We start from the raw sequence: 20,199 nt of genomic DNA, 5'->3' as shown, positions 1-20,199 counted from the left end.
CCTGGCCTGGTTACTCAAAATTACGATTTTCTGCAACCCTCTTTGGCACTGGAAAAAAAACAAAAATTAAAAACTATTGCCTGAAGAGGCTTTAACCTAGGAAAGCATTATTATTTCTTTAGTCACATTTCCCTTTCCAGTCATGATATGTACAATGTGCTAATGTGTTGAGATAATTCCTCCCTGTTGCTTAAAAATAAATAAATAAATAAGCATCACTATTTTCATTTTATCCGTATCCTGCATCTGCTCACTGCCTCTGACCTCACCTTTCAGATGCTATTGGATTGCAAACTTTCGTACATGTTAACATTTATTCAGGTATACAAACTTCACCAACCTGATTCCTAGGATTCCACTTCGGATTTTCTCTACCTCCACCCCCAGCCTTCTTAGTCTTAATGAGTTGGCACATATATATGGCCTTGGACCTACTGGTCTCAAATATAAAATAAGTGGTATCTGAAGTAGGTAATACCCAAGGCCCTTCATAGTTCTAATATTGTGTGACGTGTGTGTGTGTGTAGATTGATAGACAGTAAACTTAAAAAAAAACTAATGACAGATATCAGATGCTTACAATAGATGCCACAGATATGTATCACATCATTGTTACGTCCGTGCCAGTGTTTTCAAAGCCGTGGGTTAGTGTGGCCAAAGTCGATAGCCTGGTTCTACGGGCAGCAAAACAGCTGTAGAAGATGCCCGCAGTCACTGCCATTGGGTGCACCACTATTGCAACACTTGCTTCAGTTCCTTTCCTCCAAGGCATTACACTGGGATCAAGGCTTCTGCCACCTCATAGTCAATGGAGAAGCTAGAAGTGGCCTCCTTGTTATGAAACAAGTATTCAGATATAGTCCCAGATTACCCAATCCTCTTAGACCCACTGCTGCTGTTTATATAAGGAGCCCAGGGAATTGATTAGCACTTGGGTCTGGAAAGAGAATTAGGTTCTCCCATAGGCTTTATTAGAAAGGGTTTTTTGGTGGCAAAATAAAAATAAAAGCCTTTCTTCTGTCCCTTTTAACTTAAATTTTCCTGGGCTACATTTTTCTCTTTTCTTCTCCCCCTCTCCACCCCCCTTCTTTAGCACCTCAGCTCGGTACACACTCCTGTCATTGATGTTTTCTTCTTTATGCCAGGGGACTCCTTTCTGGTTGAATAGGCACAACAGGAATAAGGAGGGAGTGGGGGAGGGAAGGAAGGAAGGCTCACTGTGTCTGGATCCTTCCAGCATTTGAAGTAGTGGAATAGCCTATGACTAACTGTTTAAAGAGAAAGAAAATAAGGTAAAGTGCCTGCCTTGAGGTTGGAGGACATAGGAGAGACGGTAACCAAGGATTAGGCTACAGGTAAGACTACACACCCTGTCCTACTCATGACCAGACCCTAATTTCTTATCGAGTGCCCAGTATACCCTCATTTGTCTGCTCTGCATTGTTTCTAGGAGAGGTAAATATAAACTCAGGAGACCTTGAAAAGCCCTCCCGAGACAGAAGAGCCGTGGAGGTCAGGGCTGCCTGCAATACAGTGGCAGTCCTGTCACTTTTGTTTTCATTTTTGTTTGCTTTCCTTGTTGGCTTTAATTCATTCAAAATGACAAGTCATGGTTTTCATAAGGTTAGCACAAAAGCACTCTCTTTACCCACCCTCTTACCCAACCCCCTCGCCAACCCCCACCCCACGTACAAATGAATAAATAAAATGAGTGAGAGAGAAGGGCTTCGCAGTCCCCTCGGTTTGGGGAAATTGAGGTGAACCACTTCATTTGCGGACTTGGCTAACTTGGGCGGGGGGGGGGGGGGGGGCACGAATCCTACGGCGTTTCCTAGATCTTTGATCCTGGTCTTGCTCTTTGTTGTTGGTATGTTTGGAAGGGGCATTTTGTCTCATGAATTCATAGTAAAATTTCCAGGAAAATTACTGCTCACTAGCACTAGTGTAAATGAGACTCGTAGACTGGAAGTTTTGCACTTGCCCCATTAACAATTTCAGTGTGTCTTTAGACTCTGCAATGTGAGACAGTGCTGAGCGCATCATTCCTGCTGCTCAGCGGATTTGCTCTCTTATTGCCATTCACGGGTCATCGACTACCGATTCAAGGTCTCTAGTGGACTAGGCCATCTCAGCCTGCTCCCATCAGGCTCATTGCCTAAAGGAAGCAGTGGCAGCAGACATAGGCATTTTGTTCATGAAACCTTTCCCCCAAGCAAAGAAGTGCCACTAGAGAATGTGGGTAGAACATTCCAAATGCCATGCGCTCTTTAGCAAGTAGCACATCCCATGGGATGCCACCATTTATTCTTCTGTAAAATGGAGTCAGTATTAATGACTATCTGACAGACTTACTCAGATGTATGTGAAGCTCTGTGCCAGTGTACCCATGCGTAGATATTCCCTTTCCATCTGCCATGGATCCTTTAAGGAAAATGTAGACACTTTAGTTTCTCATTGTATTCCTTTGTTCTGTGATATTTGCAATTGGTTATGTCCCTGTAGTAAAGAAAACTATAAGAGCTAGTGGATATTTCATGCTTGTTCTAGATAGGATTGTGCCTAGACAGACGGCCTCTCTTCAAACCTGGCCAACCCAGCATGGTCAGCATGGCTATTCCGCGCTCTCCTTCCCCTTCAGTCTGTTTAAACCCCACACCACTGCACTTCGAAATGACTTTTATTTATTCATTGTGTTCAGTTACTAGCCTGGTTCCCAAGGCAGTTGTCCTGCATTGGATGCCTCTCTCTTTAGCTGGAGGACATAGAATTGGGCTTAGAGTACAGTAAATGAGATGTAAGATCTCACTTCAGAATTCGCAGAATTGTGTGTTCCTTCAGCAAAGAATGGCTACCAGGTTTCATCAGTGACTAGCATCACTAGACACGGAGCATCCAGGACACTAACCCACTAGAAGTAGCAACTGCCAAGTGTTAGCGATGAGTATAAGCAAAAACTGGGTGAATTGTGTGGTGGCACTGGCTGGTGTCAGAGTGGCATGAAGGCCGGGCTTCTGGTACCATGCTCCTGTGCTCACCAGTGCACTCTCAGCACCACAGAGGGGAAGTCTCTTGGGCCTCTCAGGTACTTTCACTTTGGTGGGTTGGCTCCTAAAATTTGTTATGGCCCACTGGAAGGAGTATCACTTGTGGATACCTGAGGGGTTGATGACCTTAAATGATGCTTCTTAGTAGCTTCTGAATCCATGAGGTTGTCAATGGCCCGCTCAGCCAAGGAGTGCCGCTCACATTTCCCAGTGCGCACTGTGCTCGTGTCCACTGCCGAAGGACCCCATGCCGTGTAGCTTCACGTTCTGTACACAGCACTAGCATGGTCCCACTAAGCAGCAAGTCATTTGCCATAGTAAATGGTCTGCCTTTGGCTACATTGTGTCTCATCAGTTATTATCCATATGTTGGTAGATGGCCAAAACATGCCTTTAATGCATATTATTCCACCAATAATCCCACCAAAGAAATTCCGACTTCACACTGTAGGCCATTTATTCATGTGCTTTACTGAGAGGTAAAGCACATGATAGGTATCAAAGTTGGCCGTGAGTTAAAAGAGCACTGTTTGCATTTCTCTTTGCAGTAAAGTGGCCTGCATTCCCTCCAGAAACGAACAGGTGCCTACATTAGAGTTCTGGACATTCTGTTTTCGCCCACAAATGCCTAACAGTGTAATTTTCGCTGAACTTTAGGGAAAAGAGTGCAAATTCGGAAAGCACCTCAAGCTGTAGCAGACGCAGTGCCTGAGAGGAAAAGGTCAACCCCCATGAACCCTGCAAACACGATCCGCAAGACGCACAGCAGCGGCAGCGTGTCTCAGCGGCCCTACCGAGACAGGGTGGTCCACTTACTGGCCCTGAAGGCCTACAAGAAACCGGAACTGCTTGCTCGATTGCAGAAAGATGGAGTCAATCAAAAAGACAAGAACTCCCTTGGCACGATTCTGCAACAGGTGAGGACAGCTGGGGAGAGGGCCTTCCACTTACCTTCGCATTTAGGAGCCCATTTAAGACTTGTAGTTGATGTTGGTAATATCATTATTATTCAGACAGTCTTTTTTTTTTCCCTTAACCATTTTCTCATGTTCTTGAAATATTAAGACCATAGTCTCTAATTCTGGGCTAGCCACTTTTCAAAATAACTCAGGCAATCTCCAGGATCTGAAACTTAAATCATGTTGAGAGCATTTTAGAACTACTTAAATTAAATCTGCTTATTACATGGGGACGTTCAATACATCAGCAGGCAGGCTGAGAAAATGAGTGGGGATGAGAGCAAGTGTGCACATTTGTCGATTTCTGGGCAGGCGCCTTGGACTTCTCAGAATAGAGCAGAAAAGTAGGAAAACCTGGAGAAGGGGTAATTACTTTGAACGGGGAAGTGTGGGAACGTCTTTCTCTGATCCCCACATCTTAGCCAAAATGAAGCAGTCAAGAGAATAGTTTGTTATGTTCAAAGAAGAGAGAAACCATAAATTTGTCTGGAGCCGAGTGAAGAAGAGGGCAAATCCCAGAGCCCCTTTCTAGGTCATTGGCTCGGAATTCAGATTTTATTTTCCAGTGTGACGGGAAATCATCACGGGATTTTATGCAAGGGTATCATGTAATCTAGATTTGCCTGATTGATACTTTTTAGACAGTCCCACTGAGACTTCTGAGGCAAGAATGAATATGGGGTGGGAGCAAGGCAGGAGTAGGAGAGAGCGCCTACTGAAAGGAGCGTCTTTCAGAAGCGCAGGTGAAAAGGTGAATGGTGGTACTGTCACCTCATGGTGATAGTAGAGAAGGTTTATCAAATTAGGTGTATATTTTGTAACACACATATACTTTGTGCTAAAGTGGGTGAGTGTGGATGAGGTTAAGGGAAATAATAGAATCTGTGGCACTCTGGTATCATTCTGTTGAATCACAGTGGCTACACATTGGGCTGCTGACCCCAAGGTCAACAGTTTGAAACCAGCACCAGTGGGAGAGAAGCAGGCATTTGGTTCTCATAAAGTGTTTCAGTCTTGAAAACATAAGGTCAGTTCTACATTATCCTATAGCATCACTATGAGTCAGAGTTGACTTGGCAATGAGTTTGGTTTTGGACTTTAGTGGTTACAGAAACTGAACAACTGAATGGATATTGATCCATTGGCTGAGATGAGGGAAGAATAGAGAAAGACTACGTTTGTAGAAAGGAAATTTTTATTCTTGCATACATTCTTTTTGGAAGATACCTGTTAGAGATATCTGTTAAGTGTATCTAAATGAAGATAAATGTTCCCATGGTAGTTAAATCTATATATATGGTATTCAGGGCACACTTGGAGCTGGAGGTACAAGCTTAGAACTGAGAATGCATGTATTTTCACATTCTCTCATTTACTTGGCATGCAGATTGAAAGCCTGAATGAAATCACCTTGGGCAGAAAAGGGTAATGAAGAAAATGACAGAATACAGTCCTGAACATTCTAGCAGGAGAGTCAGGAAAGAATATTTTGAAAAAGAAAGTTCTAGTGCAGAATGTTTTAGTGCAGAAGCTGAGACAAGGAAGCTAGGAGAGGCAGGATGTTAATATAAGTAGTACCAAGGATAATAGAAAACCTAAGAGTGATTGTATTCATTCCACTTTAAGAAATCTGGTTTTATCTTATGTTAACTCATTTATCATTTTAAATTTTAATATAAGTACCATATATACTCGTGTATAAGCTGAGTTTTTCATCACATTTTTAATGTAGTTTTTGTGGTAAAATTAGGTGCCTCATCTGATATTCGGGTCTGCTTATTATACTTGAGTATATACAGTATGTCATTTTCTGCTTTGTTGCATTAGTGTTAGATTAATATTCAGTTGAGCTGTGGGGAAAAGAGCTTCAATTGTCATGTAATAGTATTATTAAAAGAGTAAAAATTTAACTCACTAAAAATAACTTTTCAGTAGGAAATGACAGGCAGGAATACCTTTTTTTGGTTAGGTACCTGAACCTATGCATCATTGTGGTCAATAGAACATATTCTGGGAAATACTTCATATTGTAGTTGATTATTATGAAACTATTGCATTTGGGAATAAAATGACTAACTAATAACTTGGGGTGGTGGTATATGGTTTTTATATATTGGTTTTGGAGTATTTAAAGATCTCTGATTCCTCAGAAAAAACTGACCAGAACAGAGTTAATTTGACTATCTGAAACCTAGTAGGCAGGGTTATTAAAATTAATACTTTATGGAGATAATTTCTGATGATGTCTGAAAAGAAAACTTATAGCTCAACATTTGGTCGTTGATTTTTGATACAAGTGATTAAGGATTTATATTGTGACTCTTTCAAAAGTAGTGGGTTAATGAGCAGAAACTAAAAATGATATTATTTTTTAAGATTCCTGTGACTCTGAAAATAAAATTGGTTAAGAAACATATTTTTCTTCATCTTTTTCCTAATTTTAGCATATAATCTGAGTAGAAAAATGGTAAATGTAGTGGCTATTCAAGGGGGACAAAAGTGTGTGTACACAAAATGAAGTTGAATGACAGTGAAATCAGCATGTATAAAACGAACAATCTCATTGGACCAATTGGCATAGTTATAATCCTCTAGACCCTTTAAAAGATGACCTGTTTTAGTTTAGGAAATAGTAAAATGATCTGATGCTTTGTTTCTATCTTGTGCTAGGTGGCCAATCTGAATCCTAAGGACCTGTCGTATACCTTAAAGGATTATGTATTTAAAGAGATTCAGAGAGACTGGCCTGGATACAATGAAATAGACAGACGGTCACTGGAAACAGTCCTCTCTAGGTAAGTCCTTTTTTTCTCCCTCTCTAAAAATGAAGCAGCGAGGTAATTACTTCCGTTCTTGATATTCCAGTCCTCAGGTGGGGAAAAGAAACAAGGGTAAGCTTTCTTTCACGAACATTTAAAAATTATTTCTCTCTATAACTTGGAACATGTGTGTCCTTTACAGAAAACTAAATCCATCTCAGAATGCTGCTGGCACCAGCCGTTCAGAATCTATTTGTTCTAGTAGAGACGCGGCATCTTCTCCTTCTCAGGTATTTTATAAAATTGTAGACTCATAGACCTGAAATGGACCTTCAGCCCCTCTGATGGATAAGTGAGAGATGAGGCCCAGAGAAGTCGCACAGCTTGCCTGCACAGACAGTGAGGTTGTGGCAAAACTGGATCTGGAATCCAGGTTCTCAGTCCCAGCCCAGAAGCAGTCACTAGATAGCTCTGTGTTATCGGAGTGTTTTATTGTGTATCTTACTTTCCCATAAGAACTCTGGCGGTGTAGTGGGCTATGCCTTGAGGTGCTAACCACAAGGTCAGAAGTTCACACCCACCAATCACTCCACTCCAGAAAGATGAGCTGTCCCCTTAAGTAAAGATATTAGAGTCTCGGAAACCCAAAGGGAGCAGCCCCCTAACTTGTGTCCTGTAGGGTTACTTTGACTCAGAAGTGGCTCATTGGCATTTAGTTTGGATCTTGCTTTTCCATTTCCAAAGTTTACATTTTGTGGTAAGATTATATGCTTTTCCACTTGGATACTAACTAGAAAATGTGTCTAGTCCCATGAGTCGCAGATTTTATAGAAAATTAAAGATAGTTCATTTTACCTTAAATATAGTCCAGAAAAATATTCTTGGGGTGGGGATACAGGGGGCATGTTTATGTAAATTTTTCATACGTGTGTTCTTAAAGCACTTCCCAATTGAATTCCAGTCAGAAAAGCTCCCATGAGACTTTACCCGAGATTCAGCCCATCTGGGGAAAAAGTGGGGGATTCCTGGGCCATACTTGTTGAGTGAGGTCAAGCCGGGGTCTCACATCGCACCCTGAAACTCACTCCATCTCCAGGTCCTTAAGACTAACCTTGGGATAAGCCCTCCTCCCCCTTCCCCCACCTCTGTACTGCTGAATGCCCTTCCCTACCTAAAGCGTCCTCCCAAGAATTAGGAGAAGCAGACAGATGTGTGGAGAACAGTAAGCATGCCTTGTGCAAAAGGCTATTCACATGGCAGCTGTATTCTAAGGTTGTCACCCAGGCCTTCATGAGCCTTAGAAAATGTTAGAAACCCATTAGGAGGAGCAGATGGGGAACGGATAAAAAGAGAGTGGGGCTTTTAGCCTGGCGCATATATTGTCCATAAAAGCTTCACTTTTAAGGCCAACTATTTTCAAGCTCCTTGTACTCTGATCTGATTTTATAGTGGGTACTACTAATTGGTGCTAACAGGAAAACAATAAATTAATGGGTTGATTAACGATCTTCTTTCAAGCTACAGTAGCACATTGTGTTTATGTTTTGTACTCTTTGATGCTCTGAATTACCTTTTTTAATTTAAAAACTATCATTATTGCTGGATTGAGCTAATATTGACATGATTTGTTTGAGTTTTTAAATATTAATGTCACATCATTTGGTGGACCAGTTATTAAGACTCATCTAACTAATGAAGAGATATTTAAGAGAGGAAAACATACTGAGTATTATTTCTAAAGCAAGGGAGATACTTTAGAGATTACTCTGAAAGTGCTAGTTGTTTCCATTTTAAGACCAATGGAGTAATAATTGACAAGCAAAATATTCATTGCTGGAGCATTTTTAGCACATTAGAGGAGATTTCAATAGTGTTAGCCTGTTCCCCTTTGCTTGCCCTTGTTAGTTCTCACTCAGTGAAATAGTACAAATTGCTTCCTTCTCTCACTTAATATTTCTAGGTCAAAACAGGCCAACACAGGAAGGTAGCCACTTCTTTTGAATGTGTGTCTGTGGGATATAATCCACTTGAATGGGCAGAGTCTCTAGGAATTTAATTTGAGGAGCCATGATCAGTCAGAAATTGAAGAAGTACTCTGAAAAAGATATTTGTCAGATTCTGCTTTTGACAGTAGAATGAACATTTGTTTCACTTAACTCTCTCTTATTGTCTTAACTTTAGAGATATTAAAACACCTCAGTAATAAATTCAAATATGATCATGATGACCGGTGTTCATATGGTGACCAGTCACTCTCGTGTCTTGAAAAGATTTTCTTACAAACCAGCTCATTTTGTTTCTTTTTCTCTGCATTTTTTCCAGAAACGGCTTTTGGATTCCGACTTCATTGATCCCTTAGTGACTAAAAAAGCTCGAATCTCCCATCTGACAAGTAGAGTTCCGCCGACACTAAATGGCCATTTGAACCTCACTGGTGAAAAGGCTGCAGGTCTCCCGCTGCCCCCTGCAGCTGCTGCCATCCCTGCTCCTCCACCGCTGCCTTCCACCCACCTGCCCATCTCCAAGCCTCCGCAGACTGTCAATTCTAACGCCAACTCCCCTAGCACTCCAGAAGGCCGGGGGACTCAAGACCTACCTCTTGACAGCTTTAGTCAAAATGGTAGACTCTATGAGGACCAGCAAGACAAATATACCTCTAGGACTTCTCTGGAAACCTTACCCCCTGGTTCAGTTCTACTGAAGTGTCCCAAGCCTATAGAAGAAAACTATTCAGTGTCTCACAAGAAGTCCAAAAAGAAGTCAAAAAAACACAAGGAAAAGGACCAAATCAAAAAGCAGGACATTGAGACCATGGAGGCCAAGGAGGAGGAGGACGAGGACCTGAAAAGAGAAGAGGAAATTGCCAAGCTAAATAGCTCCAGTCCCCATTCCAGTGAAGGTACTTTCCATTTGCGAAAAACGGACTGCATGGGTTACACGAACTGGCAGCACACACTAGGAATGCGCTATTAATAATCAGTAATATTTGTTTACCAAGTTAGTGTCTATTCGTTATTAATCTTCTATTGCACTTTGGGGTCGATATTGTCTTGCTTTTTATAACAGTCATTTTCAGTCTTTACCAGTTAACCAATCATGAGCACGGTTCCTATATTTGTTAATAAGTTGATGATATTTGAATATAGCCCTGTTATCCTTCAGAGACTTCCTCTAGAAGGTGGACTTTGTTGCTCTTTTTCCATCATTCTTATGGTCTTGTGCAACCTCAAAATGACCTCAAACACACCATTCTTGAGCTGATGTCACCACATGCAATTAATTAATTAATTAGCAATAAGAATATTCATTTCCTTCTTTCCAAAGAACCAGGGTCACTCTTGCTTTAATTCATATTAGCACAGTGGAAATGTGAAACCCTTTATAAAACAGACAAAGTAAAATCACATTTGCAGATCCACAACATCATCTTCATTCACAGTGCAAACAATTTGTCTTTTACAAGGCTGTTGGCTCAATAATTCTTAAAGACATTTTCTTTTTTCTTTTTCCATTCTCAGAGTCCTTTAATAAAGGACACCAATTCTTTTACATAAAACTAACTATTTCAAGACTTAACAAGTTTAAAAACCAATATACAACGACCCAAAGAGGCATACCTCAAAAGAAAAATCAATTTATAAGAAATATTATTTTTCTGAAGTGACCTGGTCTTTAAAATATGCTAATGACATTAGGGTTTTCTTATATATTAAATATTAAAATACTCTAAAACTTGCATACCACGGCTGTGCAAAACCACCAGCCACTCTGAGGGAAAAAATGGAGGCTTTCTGCTCCCATCAGGAGTTACATACTATGGAAAGTCTGTTTAATTGAATCCGTTTGTAGAGAAGCTTTGATTGATTGATTTCAGTAGAAGATCTAAAGGAGTTATAGAAGTAGTACAACATAGTGCCTTTTCCATATTTTGTTGACCTGGATTAACGATATTGTATGCCAGAGCATACTTGTTTTAATATTTAAATCCATCTACTGTATTAATGGCTAGAGAGAAACAAGTAAGTTTTCAACCTCAAACACTATTGTATTTTAATTTGTTGGGTCAGGAAAACGGCATGAGACAGTAAGATCCCCACGTTTCGGGTTTCTAAGCTAGGCTGCTGGGGGTACTCCAGTCTCTTCTCGCCACATGCCCAGCCCCAGAGAGCGATCTTCACTAGAGGTCAGTGCTGAAGAGCTAGATTCCAAGGTGTTGAGACCTACAATATAATTAAACATGTTCTCAGGGTTGACGACCTGGAGAAGCACATGGAGTCACTTTCGGTCCCTCACCGAAGTAGTAGTACCTTTCAAAGCCAACCAAGATTACAGCAAACCCAGGAAAATCTAGACCCACAACCCCTGCATCTGAGACCTGCACTTCATACCTTTTTTGTTGTTGTTACTAATTTTAGAGACTCAAACTCATGATCTTTTATCCAAGCCGAGCAGTCTCTACTATATTGAGTTGCTTCATGTTTTTAATAATAAAATGATATATTATCAAATAATCACCTTTATTTTATCATCGGTGGGTATGTTTTCACAGCAGGCAGGCTTAGAATTTGAGTTATGAGTTTCACTCTACTGTGAATGCTAAAAAAAGAGAAAAAATCATCCTAATAAAAAGAAAATCTAAACATAGCCTCTGGAAACGGTATGTTCAAACAAATGGAATCCAAAGGATTTTACCCACTTGCACATGGTTTTGAATGATGGACACATAATTTCTCTGTACTTAAAAAAATTCTATGTTAGTAATGCAGCTGGAGAGGACAGGAGTGTAAATCAGCGCTCCATAATACTTTATTTTAAGTAATATTAATCTGACGGAAAAACCTCCTACTCCACTCCACTGTCTGCATATAAAAAAGATAGCAGTAAAAAACACTGTGACCAAAGCAGTCTGCTCCCTGACTTTATTGCCTCATCTGCCTTGCTTGGCTCCCATGAAAAGTACATGTTGATGTAAAATTTGTATCTCCCATTGTCTGGCTGCATCTGCCACCGCAGTCTTTGAATTGCTGGGCAGATGCCACAAGTGTTGTTGGAAGAATAGAAGAGTGACCTTGGGTTAGGATGGAATTCCTTCGTTGTGCAGGCACTGCAGTGGCCTGGGTGTTTTAAATGCCGGCGTCGGTTCTGCTGGCCCTGGTCATAGGGCTTCTATTGTTTGTGCTCAATTGTATTCCTTGCTCACTGTTGCTTATTGAAATGGAAGAAGAGAATTTGAGGAAAAGTATTCCAGATGTTTCTGATCTATTTTAGAATTATAGGCCTTTTATAACCATAATGGTTGATGAACACACTAATTTTTCTTTCTTTCTTTCTTTCTTTCTTTCTTTGTAGGAGTTAAAGAGGTTTGCACTGCCTCCACGGAGCCTTCTTCCACAATTGAACTCCCAGATTATTTGATGTAAGTTCAGATGCCTGCCAATAGGAGAGAGCAGTTTAATTTTAGAAAGTTTGCAAATTCTTTTCCCATAATTTGAAAATCAGAAAAGAAGTTCCAGAAATAGGGTACTGGAACCACCCCTGCAATTGAAAGCCTGCCATTAAGCCTCCTAGTCCCCAATCCACTCTAGTCTACATGAGCAGGTTGCCCCCACCCCCACCCCCTCCCCTCCTGAGGGTGCTCCTTGGCCTTTTAAGTATAGAGACGCCTGTTCTTTGTTCCATGACCAGGCCGAGCATTTGATTAGGGAAAATTTCAGGAGTCTGATTCTTCAAAGCTGACACCCAATCAATGCATGGTCCTTCACTTGCCCCCACCCCCACCCGCCAAAGAGGTGACTTATTACTGAGAAAGTGCTTGGGTCACTACATTTAACACAAAGCAGAAATATATAGGCTTTTATTTTTAATAAAGCTTTGCCTTCAAATTAATTTTAACAGGAGGGTCTAGTACAATTTGGTTGTTTCATTTTAGTCCTGATTATAATGTTTTCCCCTGTTATGACAACAAGTTGCTAAATGCTGAGCTGAGGACATTTTAGTAACTGGTTATCACAAAAATTATAACCTAGACACATAATTCTAGCCTTTTTACAAAATCAAAGGCCTCTGTAAGCGGAAAATAATTAAGTTGCAAGAGCCTGAAAAAATGAGAGTGAAAGAACAAGCAAATCTGACTGCAGTCGCTTTGAAAATGAGCAAATGTGAAAAATATGTAGAATGTTGAATGAAAAATAGAACTGAGATGACTCAGACATTATATTTTTTCCTGTTAGTAGCTTCTCATGTTGGATGATGTTAACTCTGTTGCTTGGCCCTTCATGTCCCAGGAAATGTTCGTTTCCAGAGTGCAAACATTCCTAGACTTAAAAAAAAAAAATTACTTTTGCTTTATTGTTAGTGTGAGAGCTGTATTTGGGGCGGTTGGGGCAGGGGGGTGGTGATAATAACCTGAAGCCATAATGCTGGTTACCATCTTATAACTGAAAGCCAAGCATGAAACCATGCCGAAATGTCCCATCTGAGGTCATGAACAGTGTCACAGCGCAGTGGGGGAACCTTAGAAGGCAGCTCCGACCAGCAGGACCAGGAAGGGCCTTTCAGCAGGCAGGTTTGCAGGGCCAGTGCCCGCTCCACTGCTGAGAAGGCTCAGGGTTCCCAGCCACACAACCCTCTCAAATGATAAATCATTAGTACGACAGCCTAATTTTCTATGAAAAGTTACAAATCGGTCATTTTTTATCTCCTGTGGATTCGCTAGTGATTTTGAATCTGACCTAGCAGTTAGCAGCCCAGTAGGTCACCAGGACTCCAGGATGTGTACACACTGTGTACAGTGAATTCCGATGAGATTAATAAGTAGTTTAAACATTTCTCAATAGATTCAGATGGCTATTTTGTGTATTATTTTAATATTGCTGTGTTTTGTCAACTAGTTTGAAAGAAAAATTTCCAACTATGGATCTCTGGATGCTTGCTGCAGCCTCCTAAATGTTTTCTATGTTCTTTAAACAACTTACTAAAGGATATGAATGATGTGGTTACTGTGCCTCGTGTTTACTTGATTTACTTAAGTATAGTTTTAATTTTTAAATGTTTTTAACCAATTTATTCTAGTTCTGACCCCTGCTGAGAATTTGCATGTCTGCCCTTGCACACTGAAGCAGAATCTACATTTTAACAAGACCCCCAGGTGCTCCTTAGAGACCCTCTGCCCAGTATTCTTATGTACACATGCTCAGCAGGAGAGGGAACCAGAGGGAACCAGTTTCAAGCCCTGAAAAATCCGTCTTCTATAAATGCAGCCAATTTTATAAAAAATGATGAGAAAGCATGAATTTTTAAAACTCAACCATAAATCCTTAAGCACTTAAACTTAAGTTGCTTTAGGAGAAAACAAAAGGGATTTACTACAAAATCTTAATGATCAGTCTCTAAATAACCCATATTTAACCACAATATTCCTGATTTTTATGTAATAAAAATCTTTTGGTGGTGAATAATCCAATTTCTTCTGTTGAACATTCTATTCCATTATTACATAAATGCTAATTCAAGACCAATAGCAACTTTTGTTAAAGACAGTAAACTGCTCTTAGTTATAATACAAGTATCACTAACCCAAGCGTCTCCTATCATAGTAGTGTACCTGTTGGCAAGTGTGGCATTTCACCTAAGAAGATAATTAAATAAAAGGCCGAGAGGCCATGCAGCCTTGGGTATGACTGTCCGAAAGGGGGATGAATGTTCTTTGCTGTTGTCAGTTGCCATCTATTGGGTTCCTCCTTGATGGACAGACCCCGCGTGTGGGGAGTAATCCAGAGCTCAGGGCTCCCCTGGGCGGGATCTTTCAGAGCAGGTTGCCAGCACAGCTGACTCCCAGGGCACATTGGACTGGGCTTGAACCCCCACCATCAGTTACTTAGCCATTTGCACGCCCTGAGGACCTTAAGTCCGTGCTAGATAACAAATTAGGCCTGAGTTCCAAGATCAGTTCAGCTATTGTGCTTATGCTTCTGCCCGGGCCGCCTCGAGTGTGGAATGGAGACAAGCCTGTGTACAGCAGGGCCGGGGTGCTGCCAGGTTGACCGCGTTCCCTTTCCAGCTAAGACCACAGCAGAGCAGCTGCAAATCTGCATGCCCCGCCGTCTCGGTGACACCTAGAGAAGTTAACCTCTAATCTAGCCTGTCTAGCTCAGCATGAATAACAATATTAACAAGGACATTAAGCTTGCTCACTACATCACTTTTCTCACATTTCCAACTAGACGTCTGTGGTACAGCAATTTAAGTTAGGATTATATACAAAACATTCTGGAGAGAACTGACCTCTGAGATTTCTTCGATAAAAAAGAATACACTCTTGGAGCATTTCGAAGCTTCTACGACCCGATTTTATCTTTTTCTCTTTTGTTTTAATTTTCATATTGGGGACTACCTCTGATGTATTTTGTCACTGGGGTGACCCTGTTGAATTGTGACGTGTTTTTCCGTATTTGAAACCCACGATCGATGACCTTGTGGAGACAACAAGTAGCATAAGGGCTCCCGGAGGGTACAGTGGAGGGGAGGGGGTGAGGGGGGCTGCTGTCCAGGAGTTCGGGGAGGAGGAGAATGATGGGAAACTGACTGTGGTAGCAGTTGTCAGCACTGCGGACGTGAGTGGCTGTGGTAGCAGTTGTGAGCACTGCGGACGTGAGCGAGCTATGAAGTGGTGCAGTGCCTGTATTAGTCCCAATAAAATGGCCTTGGGAAAGAAAAGCACAGGAGTCCACAGAAGCTCGGACGATCCTGGAGATGCAGTCTGCCACTGAGAGGGCTTCCTGACAGCGGGATGCAGTGCCTTCCCCAAGGAAAGGAGCCTCCCCTGAAATGCAAACCAACGTGCTAGCTAGGTAATAAAAGCAACAAAACTTCCCCCAGAAAAAACAAAAGAACAATCGAGGAAATTTTGCTTTCTGTGTGGAAACCACAGGCCAAGGCAGCAAACACAGGCCAAGCCCCACATGATTCCAGCCTCCAAATCCACTAACGGATATTAAGTTAATTTTCATTTTAAAAATGCGGTCTTCAGTGTCTTCCCGCGCAGTGAACTGACACTCTGAGAAAAGAGCTTCACTCACCAAACCCTTAGATCAGCAGTCCTCAACCTGTGGGTCGCACCCCCTTTGGGGGTAGAACGGCCCTTTCGCAGGGTCACCTAAGACCATCAGAAAACGCATAAATATTTCATATATAATTACATATTGTTTTGTGATTAATCACTGTGCTTTAATTATGTGTAATTATGTTCAATTTGTAGCAATGAAAATAATTCTGGATATCAGATATTTGCATTACAGTTCATAACAAAATTACAGTTCTGAAGTAGCAATGAAAATAATTTTATGGATGGGCGTCACCACAACATGAGGAACTGTATTAAAGGGTCACGGCATTAGGAAGGTTGAGAACCACTGCCTTAGATGTCTTCCCGCCTTACCCCAGATGTGTAGCATCTTTTGAAGCTGAACTCACAAACACTGGCTTTCCTGTGCATGTTGTTTAAGTTTTTAAAAAGGAACTAGGAAAAATATGCACCTTTTTCTGTTTCTCAGCTATTTCTCATTTTTAAAATTCTCCTTGATTGTGTATATTTGCCTAGTCATAAATGTGATGAAAATGATATACGAAGCCAAACTAGGGCTAAGCCTCATTAGAAACTCCTGGTAGCAGGAGGTCTGAAAGGACAGACCTGGTAGAGCAGCCAATCCAAGAGGACCTTGGACTTCAACACTTAGTGACTGTGTGGCATTCTCTGGGTTTTACCACCGACTGAGGCCTGTCTCAGGTGACGTAACAGATGGGCTACTGTCAGTTTGGTGGTGAATTATTGTGTACTGAGGAAGGTTTAATGAGCAAGATCTCTGCGAGTGTTCTTTGTTTTTTACACAGAAGCACTTGAATTCCATGTCTTTGCATGTTTCCCCTTCCTCGGGGAAGCTCTGTCTCTCCCGTGTGGTGATTTCACATGGAAGACCTTTGAAGCAGTACCTTTTCAGATGACGTGCCAACACGCCATTGGCCAAAAGGCATCAACTACTAGTGTTAATTTATGAGTATTGTTTCTAAATACTTGTTTTAAATATTTTGATTTATACAGTCATTCTTCTGTAGCTACTCTCCATTTATCTTTCTTCTCTTAAATCTCTGCAAACAGAAAATACATCGCTATAGTTTCCTATGAGCAACGCCAGCATTACAAGGACGACTTCAACGCTGAGTACGAGGAGTATAGGGCCTTGCATGCCAGGATGGAGACAGTGGCTAGGAGATTTATCAAATTAGATGCGCAACGGAAGCGCCTTGCCCCGGGCTCCAAAGAATATCAGGTATGTGCTTTGTTCCTCAGTGCTCTGACATGCACATTCTGCCTTCTTTCTTTCCAAAGGTACATCTTGGGAATCACCAAAGTATTTAGTTCCACTGCCAACTCAGATTTGTGCTTCTAGTTCTGGTACTGTCCCCAATAAGCTGTGCTGTTTCCTCCTGGTATCGAATAGAGAAGACATGGACTATGGGCATAAAGGGAGCTTAGTACTACAAGATTTGGGTTTGAAAGGAAGAAAAGCTTAAGTCTTTCCACAAGCTCCTGAGGCTGACGTTGATAATGATCTTACCGTATATACTCGAGTATAAGCCAACCGGAATATCAGCTGAGGCACCTAATTTTACCACAAAAACTCCAGTAAAAATGTGCATAAAAACTCGGCTTATACCCAAGTATATATAGTAATCTGTTTTCAGTCCCTTGCTTGAAGTGGTTGGCCTATCTCCTGACTAGTTAGTCTGGGACTCCCTGTTTGTTGGCCAGATAATTCTGTTGCATTTTACAGCCACAGATGATGCCATATCCAGTCCACTACCATTGTTCAGACAGGATGGGTTTTCCAACAGTGACAGGAACAGCCTGGGAGCAGCCATAGTGGGATTTGATGTTTTTAAGCAAGCTGTTTTTTGGGCATTAGAGAACTTGAGCAAGGAATGGGTATTTCCGGGTGCAATGATATAGTGGTTTGGGTTGGTTTCTTTTTTCTCTATACATTTGTTTACCAGTACATATGTTTATGTACATTTAAAGCAAAATGTAATTCTGAGAATTGCGGAGTGGTTAATAGTAGGCTGTGGAGCCAGTCTGCCTGGCTTAATTCCCAGGCTCTGTCATTTAATACACGTGTGATTTTGAGCAAGTTACTTGACTCTTTTTTGCCTCACACCCCCCATCCATGAAATGGAGCAGTCACAGAGCTGGGCAGGACCGAGGGAAACGTCTATGAAGCACCTGGGGCTTGGGGCATGAGGAATAGCCGTTTGTCCCCATGGTTTCACTGTGTTTAGGTGAATTAATATATATATGCATATGCACACGTACATGTCAGTTTTTTTTACATGTCAGGATTTGTACAGTTATTTAAATGTTTTTAATAACAATTAAATAACGCATACTTTTAATCAGTGCATTTGTGTATATGCCTTATGTAAGTACATCTAAGTAAGATGCACCGCTATCGTAGGTTTCATTCCGTTAAACTGCAGTTTTTTATGCTATTTCATTAAAGGGGGGGTGAGACAGTGGTGTACATCTTTAAAAGCAATGAAATTTTTGGAATATAATAGTATTTTAGATTTGGTAGTTTTCTTCTTAATTTTGTTTTTATTATTTTACAAATAGTACTATAGGGAGTAACCTCGGGCACAGGTAATTTTAACTCATCTATCTGGATTGCGTAGAATTGCTGAAGCAATTTTAGGTTTGTAATTTTTTGATAGCTTTTGTAAAATTACCTCCACAGAACTCTGACTTTACATTCCTGCCACCAGTACTTCCTCAGCCCTTGCCACATGTGTCCCTCCCTGCTAGGTGCCCTGGAGGTGCTCAGACTCAGAGCCACTCCATGTACCGCAGCGCCTGTCCTGCCCCATTCTCAGCCATCATTGCTCATTTGGAGCCCATTGTTGCAGCCAGGTGTGTCCATTCATTTTTTTGAGGGGCTTGCTTTTTCACTGGCCCTCACTTTATCAAGCAAGAGGTTTATTTCCTCCTGATGCTCACGCTCACTGCCATCGAGTCAATGCTGATGCATCATGACCCCCTGTGGTTTTCCGAGACTCACCATTTACAAGAGTAGAAAGACCAGTCTTACTCTTATGGAGCCTGCTGGTGGTTTCGAACTGCTGACCATGTGAATCACAGCCCAATGCATAACCACCACACCACCCGGGCGCCACGAGTCCTCCTGATAGTGTGTGCAAAGTTTGTGAGATGAAGTGTCACCAGACTCACTTCTAAGGAGCATTTTGACTGTACTTCTTCTGAGGATGATTCTAACTGTACTCTCTCACACTCTCGCACTGTGGGTTTCTGAGACTGTGACTCTTTACAGGACTAGAAGTCTTGCCCCCACAGCGTGGCTGGTAGTTTCGAACTACTGACTGAGGTTAGCAGCCCAGTGCATAACCACTGTGCTACCCGGGCTCCCTCTGACTGGATAGATGTGTTTATTATTCAATATTCTTAGCGAGCACCATAATTCAAAGACATCACTTCTTTTGTGTTCATATGAAGCAATTGAAAATACCATTACTCAGGTTGTACACAAGGTGTACTTGGTTTGTCCTCAAGGTGATGTCTCTCCTTTTCAATACATAAGGAAGGGCTTTTTTGCAGCAAAGCTGCCCAATATATTCAATTTCTTGACTGGTACTTCATGAGTGTTAATTGTGGATTCAAGTCAAATAAAATTCTTGGCAACTTCAATCCTTTTTCCATTTTTCGTGATAGTGCTTATCGGTTCAGCTGTGAGTTGGTTTTGATTGGTTTGATTTTTTTCAAGGGGGGGTCACTGTTTATAAATCATTTTATTGGGGGCTTTTACAGCTCTTATAACAATCCATATATCAATTGTAGTATCAAGCACATTTGTACATATGTTGCCATCATCACTTTCAAAACATTTTCATTCTACTTGAGCCCTTGGTATCGTCTCCTCTTTTTTTCCCTTCCTTCCCCCCCTCGCTCCCTCATAAACCCTTGATAATTTATAAATAATTATTTTCATATCTTAGACCATTTGCTGTTTTCCTTCACCCATGTTTCTGTTGTTGGTCCTCCCCCACCCCATGCCCAGGGGTGGGGGGTTATGATTAGTGTGTATTTTGTTTTCATTTGAAATATTGGTGGCATGACTTCCAGCATCGCAGCAATGTATAAGCCACCACCGTTCAACAGACTGATAGACAGGTGATGGGTCAAATGTGTGTCATTTTTATTGCCCCCTCCAAATAATAGTAGTAATCATTTTCTCTTCTGGCTTCTTACTTTTCTATTTTGTAGAATGTTCATGAAGAAGTCTTACAAGAATATAAGAAGATCAAGCAGGTAAGTGTTAGCACTATCAGGGTTTTTTTTACTTTTACTCGAGAAATGTTATAAATTCTACAACC

At 41.3% G+C, this 20,199-nt stretch overlaps 1 protein-coding gene across 1 annotated transcript in view; it reads left to right on the top strand.

Annotated features, from left to right (window-relative positions):
• The window catches only part of ELL2 (elongation factor for RNA polymerase II 2), a 79,902-nt gene that overhangs the window by 58,025 nt on the left and 1,678 nt on the right, over positions 1-20,199 (top strand). Inside the window, exons 5-11 of the mRNA XM_075541299.1 lie at positions 3,702-3,961; positions 6,674-6,798; positions 6,965-7,052; positions 9,085-9,661; positions 12,112-12,178; positions 16,916-17,087; positions 20,090-20,134. Coding sequence (XP_075397414.1) covers positions 3,702-3,961; positions 6,674-6,798; positions 6,965-7,052; positions 9,085-9,661; positions 12,112-12,178; positions 16,916-17,087; positions 20,090-20,134 — 1,334 coding nt within the window. The remainder of the gene's footprint in view (positions 1-3,701; positions 3,962-6,673; positions 6,799-6,964; positions 7,053-9,084; positions 9,662-12,111; positions 12,179-16,915; positions 17,088-20,089; positions 20,135-20,199) is intronic.

The sequence above is a fragment of the Tenrec ecaudatus genome, chromosome 2, assembly GCF_050624435.1.
Source record: "Tenrec ecaudatus isolate mTenEca1 chromosome 2, mTenEca1.hap1, whole genome shotgun sequence".
In the NCBI taxonomy this organism is placed as follows: domain Eukaryota; kingdom Metazoa; phylum Chordata; class Mammalia; order Afrosoricida; family Tenrecidae; genus Tenrec; species Tenrec ecaudatus.
This window is presented reverse-complemented; position numbering and strand designations above follow the sequence as displayed.